This window comes from Accipiter gentilis, chromosome 22, assembly GCF_929443795.1.
Source record: "Accipiter gentilis chromosome 22, bAccGen1.1, whole genome shotgun sequence".
Lineage (NCBI taxonomy): Eukaryota > Metazoa > Chordata > Aves > Accipitriformes > Accipitridae > Astur > Astur gentilis.
The window spans coordinates 12,454,216-12,464,174 of NC_064901.1; the positions used below are offsets into that span (position 1 = coordinate 12,454,216).

At 35.7% G+C, this 9,959-nt stretch overlaps 1 protein-coding gene across 4 annotated transcripts in view; it reads left to right on the plus strand.

Moving 5' to 3' along the window:
- SPRED1 (sprouty related EVH1 domain containing 1) overlaps positions 1-9,959 on the plus strand; it is a 63,924-nt gene that overhangs the window by 47,579 nt on the left and 6,386 nt on the right. For all 4 annotated transcript variants that reach the window (XM_049825938.1, XM_049825940.1, XM_049825936.1 and 1 more), the window contains one exon: positions 6,171-6,329. In XM_049825938.1, the coding sequence (XP_049681895.1) occupies positions 6,171-6,329 (159 nt within the window). The remainder of the gene's footprint in view (positions 1-6,170; positions 6,330-9,959) is intronic.

The following is a 9,959-nucleotide window of genomic DNA, read 5'->3' on the forward strand; positions in this document are numbered from 1 at the left end:
TGATATTTTTTTTCCCCTGTTTATTCTATAAGCTGTTTTCCCAAGACTCTAGTAGTACTTCTTAGTAAGTTTTGGAGTGTATCTATGCAAGGGCATTTTAGAGTGTGGATAGAATGTTATAGCAGATTGACACTTGGATATGAGGGCAATGGGATGTTTGGTGTTTCATCAGAACAATCTTCCAGAATTGTAATTTGTAACCTTTAAGGAATGAAGTAGAAAAGATCAAGCAGTGGAGCTCCTCCATGTAATTAAAAATATTAAGTAGTCATAAGTTGCTTTTAAAATAGCAGAATATCAAAAAGAGAAAAGGGTTAGTTCACACTTACTTTTCATAGCATGTTTGTTAATACACTTAGATATTTTTTTTCTATACGCTGTAGTAACTATCATGTGTATTGGTATTCTTTGGTTTCATTTCTTTCTTAGTTAGTATTGTAGGTAAAGTCCCCAGGATGTCATCAAGGTATATTGGAAAATGCTAATTTTAATAGGTCTTTTGTCAGTTACATCGTCTGCTGTCAAGGTGTTTTGCCTCTGCTGTTGTAGTCATCTTACACAGCAGGAATCCTGTATTTAGTGCATATTTGAAGTATGAATGTAGTATGTAGTTTGTACATAAATTTCATTAACAGTGTTTTTTTAAAAAGTGAAGGTAATTAGTGATGAAGAAAGCAAAACATGCTTCGTAAATTATTTTACTGGCTGGATTTATTTGGTACTACAGAGAGCAAATGAAATGATGCGAATAAGATCAAAACATACAGCCTTCTGATCTAGTCGGTGGGACTGCTGTTAAGCCTCAATGCCTACTTGTAATGAGTATTATATCACATTTTAGATGTAGCAAGCAGAAACAGGGGTTGTGCAAGACTTGTACGTGCAACCCTTAAATGCAAATGCAAAACCTGAACTCTTTTCTTGTGCTTTCTAGGCTAGCATTTTGCACGCTATATTGTATCTTGGGTCACTAGATCTTTTTTTTACATTCTTTAAATGAAATCTCACAGAGAAAACATTCTTCTTACTGAAGATCAAATTTGTCATTTTTAGAAGACGTAGCTTCATTATAGCTTTTTTAGATGCTCTGTTGTTCACAAATAATGTTAAAATCTTAGTATTAAAAAAATGCCATCAGTTAAGGGTGTTCATACTTGCTTATTATGGTTGCTTGAATGATTACAATTACTATTAGTTGTTTAATGAACGTTTTATATGCAAATTGTTTATATCATTAAATAAGCTTTAGTCTTACTAAATTAATTTCAAATAGAAATACACAAATGAGTTAATGCAGAGCTATCTGACTTCCTGTAATTTTTGCAAATGAATCCTGGGAATGTATATATACTTACAGATATATTCATTAGAAATTTGTTTTGGTAGGAGGTTTGGATTTTTTGGTGTAAAACCAGGCATTCTGATTGCAGTAGACAAGCAACTTGTTTAAGTCTGTCTGTTTGTTTGTGCAAAGATTAGCTCAGATTCTTTTCTTCTACCAAATATAAACTTCTTGCTCTAACTCATTTAGCTTAACTGAAAAAATGTAAAAATCAGAATTATTTTTTTTCTTAGAAATAAATCTAACTAAATGAAATCTAGAGCTCATGCATTTAAAAATATCTTTATGTGGGTTTTGGATACTGAAATGTGTAAGTCTTGCTTTTGAGAACTGAAGAATAGAGCAGTTGAGTCTTAATTTCTTTCAGGTTTTGTTGATTCAGCCATACTGGTGTTATTTATAGGCTACCAACACATTTTAACAGTTTTGAAGTAATAAGAAATTGAGCACTTACGCTTTTGAGTTTCTTACTACTGGCAGAAGATAACTGTAGACTGATAAATTACACGCAATAAAAAAAAAAGTTTGGCTTATCCCTTCAGAAATAGGTGCAGTGGGCTTTTTGTCAATATGAAGGGGAAAAGACCTGCAACTTATATGCATCTTAAGTGGTTTTGGTGCAGGCAGATATAAATGGTTAATGTGCCTCTTTGCAAATACCCTATTTTGTGACCTCTTTCTAAGTGCACTATTTAGTGACCATTCAATTTATTTTGTCTGTAACAAAAGGTTTGCAGAAGTTTTATTTTACAAAATTAACTTGATGTTATGACTTGTAAGGAAATGTGAAATAATTTACCCTTGACACTGTGTTGTTTTGCTGGAGAAGAAAATACTACATGATGAAACACTGAAAATTAGCAATATTTAGTGCACTTAATAAATCGGCTAGCTGTAGTTCCTAGAACTAGAAGTAATACTAGTTTCTATTATCCATTTAAAATAAAACTAATAATGTATTGTGCTAAAATTATTTGGGTTTATTAAGCTTTTTTGTTGAGTAGTATTTAAAAAGAGGAGGATTTTTTTTTTTTTCTCACCTGTATCCCTAACATCTTTTTACGTCTCCATCTCTCTTATTTCCTCAGAGGTATGCTTTGTGGTTTTGTTTATTAGTTGTTTCCTTGGAATCCCTAAAAACCTCTAGTATGCTTTATATATTGAGGTAGAACAGTCTTGGAAGAAAAAGGCTTGTCAAATGCCTTGGTTTTTTACTTTAAACTGTACAAAACATTCAGAGTAATCTAGGTAATATTTCAGTCCATGTCAGAGATACTTACCTGATTATAATAGAGTTTCTTTGCCAAATATGAAAATAGTTGCTCCATCAAGTCTTAGAAATAGCTAAAGCAGAAGGAAGTTATTCAAATGTTTTTGAACCCTGTATCATTTATTCACAATTAAAAAATTAAGGAAAAAAAAACATTTAAACTCTTCTTGTGTTGGTTAGCATCAAACAGCAGATTTTCAGGCCTCATGGGAAGTAAATAAAGAACTGGGATGCAACGGAAATGTGGTCTCTCATCCATCCTTCTGTGTAATCATTAAACTTACTTAGAGCAGAACATTTTTAACAATGTTTGCAGAACAATGTTGAATTCTCTCCCAGACTTAACTCTGGCAAACTGGGAGAAGTAAGGAGAGAAAATTCGAAGAAGAGAAGCTCAGTCTGGTTTTCATTTTCTCTACAGCTGTCATCTGGCTTTGAATTCTGCTGGAGAGCTACAGCTGGAGTCATTTTATTGCTTTACCCAGCATCCTTTTGCCTGCGCGCACAGAAATGTTTTAGTAGTCTTGGAAAAAAAATCAGAGTATCTCTTAGCAACCATAGGACAGTAATTATTATACCAGCAGCTGGGAGCAAACCAGATTTCCGTTGTGCATTAAAAACTGGCGTAGGTTACTTTACAGATGATACTGAATAACCTATGCCAGTACTGTACTTTGCAGGCTGTGGTTAAAGGATATTGAATGTGGGCGGTGTAATTGCTTTGGACAGTAGAAAAGGGGAATGTGTGCATCTGTGTTTGTGTGTAATATTCTGTATATTTAATATACCAAGCTCAGTTCTTGTGGAAAACTTTACATGTTTGCTTTTTACTTAAATGCATTTTCAATACAATAGCATTTTTGTTTCTAGAGCCTCTCCCATCAGGTTGTCAGTGTTTCCATTATAAATGTGGGGTTTCAGGTGTTTATGACCTTGTCATAAAATGTCACGTTTGGAGCAGGAAGTGTCGTCCAAAGAAAGCCTTTTTGATCCTAATAAGTGTGCTTTAGCTGCATCAAAACTATCAGTTTAATTAAATATACAGACTTCAGGTTATTCATCTGGCATTTCTGTAGTTCTGCATAGTGAATATTTATAAGCTAAATACAATCATAACTGACCTGATCACTTTTCATTTTTCATAAATACCAGAAGTTAGGCTGTGTCCACTTACCTGTAGTATACAGATTTATTTGTAGGCTGAGCGTTGTGCTTTCTGAACAGCTGTCTCATGAGTTCTTGCCTTACAAAGGTCAGATGCCTTTCTCTATGTCCTGCCACCCCAAAATTTGTTCTTGAAGTCAATTAGCTTGAATTGTGGTGTCTCTGTTGGAATTTTATAAAAGCATTCCTTTATAATTGCTGCGTATAGGGCACAAAGGCTTGCTTGAACATTAAGGTTTGTATTTCATACATCAGTGTCTGGTACTGCTAGTTAGCACTGTAATAGATGATCAGTGCCTGTATCCTTTATTAGATGGAGCCCTTCTTGACTGCCAAGGGGAGCATATGCGTCTGTGTGAGCACGTGCATGTGTCCTTTTTGCTCTGTGGTGTAGGTAGTTTATTTCTGAAGAAAAAAGGTGTGAAGCACCTGCAGGGACAGGAAATAATGCAGGCTGATGCAGATCTTACCCAGGGATAAAGACTGGCTTGTGGGTAGTATGTGGTTTTTCCCTGGGAAGGAAGGAGTAGTAGTTTTTGCAGCTCTCATCCTTCTCCCTAGACCACTCAAATTGGTAATATCTGGGGGGGTAGAGGGGTTAGTGCTTATCACTGCGGTTTCTGTAAAATGGCTTTTAGCTGTTAAGTGCGTTCCTAACTTAAATAGTTTCTGCTTGTAAGCATTTACAACATTGCTCAAACCAAAAATAGTTGCAGACATTTCTTCCTCATTCTGAATGCGGCTCTCCTGTGGTTTGAACCAGTGTTTTGGAAGCTTTTTATGTCATTGGGCAATGTACCTGCAGGAGTACCTCCTGCGAGGAAGATATTTGATATTGCACTAATATTTTATGCTTTTTGCTCTTAAAATAACCATACATCCATGAAATCTAACTCTTGCCAGTCATTTCAACATTGCTTCTGTACTCCTTTCCCAAAAGTGTTTGACCAGAAAATGTAATTTTGACAACAGGGTCAATTGCTTAGTGGTGTTGTCATGCTCAAGGATCTGCAAAAAGTACTTCTTTCTGGAGTTTTGCCTGTGTTCAAAATTTTTCAGTGGAACTTTAACCTGATGGAGCTATAGTCTTTCGTGGGGTATAAGCTCTCTAGTATTAAAGCTGATCATTAATTAATTTCTGATTTTGATGTTGTTCCACTCAGACTCCTTCTGAACAATATATACATTCTTAGTGGTGTGATGATTTTCTTTCTCCTAAAGATCAGCTATAGAACAGCTGCTTCCACTTTATCTAGATGCCTTCGAACTTGATACATTAGGCTTTTATGTACGTGAGGTGCTAATGTAATCACAGAATAAGTTCCTTAAATATTTTGATAAATGAAAACTAATGATTCGGTGTTAGTATTTAACCTGCCAAAACTTCAGGTTTGCCTCTGCCTCAGTAGTTTCCTGCAGTATTTTTATTGTTTCCTCCTTAATGTTTTCTTGATATATACAAATCCTTACAATAAAGCTGAAACATTTTCATTGCTGGAAGTTGGATGATGCCAGAATTTTCTCAGTGCTATCAGATGATGACAGCCAGTTAACTTTACAGCGTGTCTCAATACAAACAAAACATTGTACAGTACATTTTTTGGCAGCCCAGTGGGATTTGTATCAATATGCTCTACTGTATCCTAAGTATATCCCAGTCAGTTAAGCTTAAAGAATGAGAACTGTTTGGTTTTTCTATTCTTTTCAGAAATTGGATCATCTGACAAGCCAATATTCCACCCAAACATACTTCCTCTTCCTTATTCTGAGTGGCACACATCCTGTAGATATCTCATGATATGTTGCCACATAGTCTCATTTTTGTATCAAATTGCCTGATACAACCTTAATTTCAAAAAGACAGTCATTAGTTGTTCAATATACGCTTGCTGTAATTAGATATTTTAATTGAGCCAGTATATGTTAAAACTGACTTTTTGTTTCTTTCCAGCTGATCTTGCTTTTAATTTTTTAAAAGGTCTGACTAGCTTTTGCCTCAGGATTTTTTTCATCCGATTGGATATTTGTAAATACTGGCAGCCTCATGGGTAGTTAGAGAAAGCATAATCTTGGAGACTGGGCTAATCTCTCCTTCCTTAAAGTAAGTTCCTCAGGATGATTTGGCAACTGGGTTACAAAGGCATGTATCTCTAATACCCAAGTTGTGTATGGTCTGCAGAGAAGAAACTCTTATTTTCCACGGGTGACTCATAGTAAAGAAAATACTTGCCTACTTACAAGTACTTGAAACGTGTGTTTAAAAATACTTGTCTTTATAGATGCCTCCAATACATTATGTAGAATATCAATGCATTTATGTATGAATTTGGTGGGTTTGGTGTGGTTTTTGTGTAAATGCAAAATCATTTCAAGGGCATTCTTTATGTATTCTAGACTACTCAAGAAAATACATCAGGTTCATTAATGAAAGATCACCTTTTCCAACACGAAACTGTAGTAACCAGTGAACCTTACAACAGTGCAAATTTAAGGCCTTCAGCATTTGAGGATTTCAACACCAGGAGACCCTGTTTTCCTAGCCAACCTAACCAGGTAAGACTACCAACAAAAGAAGCCGTTCTCACTTTGCTTGCTGCATTAATGGCATAGTATGTAGTTTCTGACAAGAAAGCACCTTCATTCTAAGTCCCTGTATGTAGCATTATACTCTCAGCTTCTTGAAATGATCAATGTAATCTTTGCAGCTGAAATATTACAGCATTATTATGGCAGAGGTAAAGCTTTGTGAAGTTATTTACCTAAGCTTGTAGTGCAGCAGACTACGTAAATAAATCTTCTACTTTCCTTGAAGTCAGATTTCTGTATTACTTCTGTATCTGCAGCCTTGAAAAGCTGTTTAAATTTGTACAGAAAATGCTAACTGGCCATGAGCTCAATCTTGGTTACACGTATACTACTAATATTGGTTTCATTAGAAATACTGAAAATTATCTTTAAAATGGATATCCTGGGTGCATTACACAGTGGGGCACTTTTGCTAAATACTTTTAGTGAAACATTGTTTATGAGTTCTAACTGCCCATTTAAACTAAAATACTCTATTTTGGTACAGAAAGGAAAACAATATATCAGTTATGCATGAAAAGTAATAAGCTATTGGTAAGCAGATTCTTAGAAGAAAAAACCACTAACATGAGGAAGGCTCATGTACAGACATTTTTAAAAAGAGGTCATATTTATACTACGTTAGATTAGAATGGCAATGTTACAGCTTTTCCTTTAACAATATACGTTTTGCTTTTTTCTAAGCCTCAAAGAAACTGACAGTTTTTGTAGACTGTAGAGGTAGACTTAATAGTGAGTTGGATAATAATTAATTTGAAGGTCTTATGCTTAGAAGGCAAACACATGGAAAGCTTTTTAGAATAAGCTTAATAACAGAAGTCAAAGCAGAATGAAGTTCAAGTAGTTGTGAACACTTCATCAGAAAATATTTGTGCTCTTTGAAATAAAGCTTTTTAATACCCTTGGTCATTCTTGCAAAGAAAGATGGGATTGTATTAAAGTCTTGTATCAGCTGTTTTCTAACTGCTTTATTGGGCAAAAGAAGCAAACAGTGTTATCTGGAGAACTGACTGAAGAGTTTGAAACTATTAACTTCTGATTTTTAATCATTGATCCGCTCCAATTATCTCTTTGTATAAATCACCTCATATTTTTGTTTGTTCTGTTCATCAAGAGGTACATAGTTTCCCCTCTTCCCATTTACTTGTGAAGAGAATTTTAAAATTTCTTAGAATAGAATAGATGGGTGATTAGGTTATTGCAGCTAATGCTTAACAGCTATAGTAACCAGCGATGTATGTGCTGTTAGTCTTCACTGAGTTGTAAAGTGCAGTAGTCTAAAGTACCTGTGTGTTTTAAGAGCACATATAGAGTTGGCTACTGAGAAAATGGTAATTTAAGCTGTGGTATGCTAGGTAGTGCCTGTCTGATAGAAATTAAATAGGAATTTCTTTGAAATGACAATGCTAGAATTCAGTTCTTGTAGACTGAAGTTAATGCGAGGCTCCATGGAAATTTTAGTAGATACTCTTTAAAATATTTTTCTCATATTGTAGCACCACCTGCATCCGACATTCCATGCTTTTTGCATGGTCCTGGGGTGCACACATTTAGAACATAGGCAAGTCAACAAAATCACACATTCAGTATGTGCGCACACTGTACTGTCTCTGCTGAACTCCATGCATGTGACTGTGTGGCACAGCAGATCTTGAGGTAAATGCCTGTTTTGTTTCGATTTTGCGTAAGTTTGAACACTCTTACTATGCTCGTAAGTTGAATAGCCCAAGAAGTAAGTACATGCTCTAAAGAAGTGATTAATGACAGTTCAAATCTTTATCTGTAATACTTTGACTGTTACTAAAAATACCCAAGTCCCTCAGCTCTTCAGCTTCTGATACGCTGATGTGTGTTTAACTTTAAATTTAGTATTTTGTGATGATATATTCAGCTGCTGGTGTCCTCATACTGTGGAGTTGCAAGCTGAGCAAAGTCAGATATATCTGTTTGAGAAGAGACAGGGAAGGCTACAGTACCGAGCAAGTGTCCATGCCTTGTTTAAAGGTGCACCTCTTCAAGTAGGGTGTAATACTAGTGAGTTCAGTCGTGGCAACAAAAATTTTTGGCCTAATTTCCAGTTGGCTAATTATGTTCATAATGAGATACTCTGTGGACTGTCAGTTTGCTGTAATATTCTTCCACCCTTCCTGCCTCAGCTTTTACACAGAAACGGCACTTGTAGCGAGTTGTAATTTTGAATGACTAGAGGACTATGTGCATTATTCTCATTGAATTTTGCTGATATTTGTACCTAACTGAGTCTGGATTGTTCTTAAGGTTTCATGTACCTCATGGTTTCATGTAGGTCCCATTGAACACCCAATATGTAAGCACTTTATAAATAAAGCTTTTCCAACATTTCTCCTGTTTTCTTTTTCAGCATTTCCCACTCACTTTCTTCAAAAATGATTTCTTAATATCAGTTGCATAAAGAATGTAATGCTGCCTTGTTGTAACATATCAGACCTTAAGCATTTTAGTAGGTGTTTGGCTGGGGACGTGAGAAAAAGAAACGAGTTCTATATATGTGGTGTGTTCTGCTCAAACAAATAAAAAGCCTTCAAAGACTGAGGAGAGGTTAGATTTTACAGTTGTTAGTGATCTTTAATGGCATTAGCTGTCTGGGGAATGGGAGGTTAAGGGTGAGTTTTTTGGTTTTGAGGTTTTTTTTCCTTTTGAACAATGGGGGTTTATTTAATGTCTTAAATGCATGCATAATATTCTGTGTGGACAGTGGGGTTAGGATCCTTTATGCCTGTAACATACGGAATTGTAATGATATTTTTGATACTTTTTCCCTTAAATAAATTTATGCTGTCAACTGTTCAAAAAAGCCAATTAGCCATAGCTAGTTATTGGTGCTAAAACAATAAGCTCTTTCTGTTGTTTGAAAAAAGAATAAAGTTGAGAAGCACTCTGCTTTTATAAGCAAAGGGGAGGCCTAACTGCTTGCATTGGAGCCTGGGGAAGTCTGGAAGAGCAGTGATGTTAGCTAAATAGGATATAACCTTTCTTCACCCTGTATCCTCAAGACCACGTGGAAGTCCAACTGTATGGCTTGGAGCCAAGAAAAAAAAAATTACTCTTGTTAGCATACTCCAGCTGAAACTCCCAGGGTAAAGCAGCTCCAATTACAGTTCTGTACTTAAAATATATCACACAAGGATTATCAAGCAGGGAAGTGATGGTTAGAGCAGGCTACAGATATTCTTACATAATCAGAAGCTGGCATATTTTAAGAAGCTATTCCTTCCTCTTTCCCAGCTGCCTTTTCTCTTCCCTCCTCTGCCTCCTACTCCAAAACCAGGGCACGCAGACTTCAGTGTAGTAGGAGCATAGACACCTGCAAAGTGAACTAGAAGTGTGTTAAATTAAAAAGTCATCTTCAGTAGTTTGTTGTTACACACTGCAACAGATTAGGAATACGCAGTTCAACTGTTGTCCTAGACTATGGAATGATGACACGTTAATTCTCACTAATTTGATCAGTGCTAATAAGGTAAACACTCTCAAAGCAATGATACTGATGCCGAAGATGCATTCCCAAATAATTCAAGAGTCTGGAAAAATTTGTAAGGCTAATGGGTTAGGGCGCGA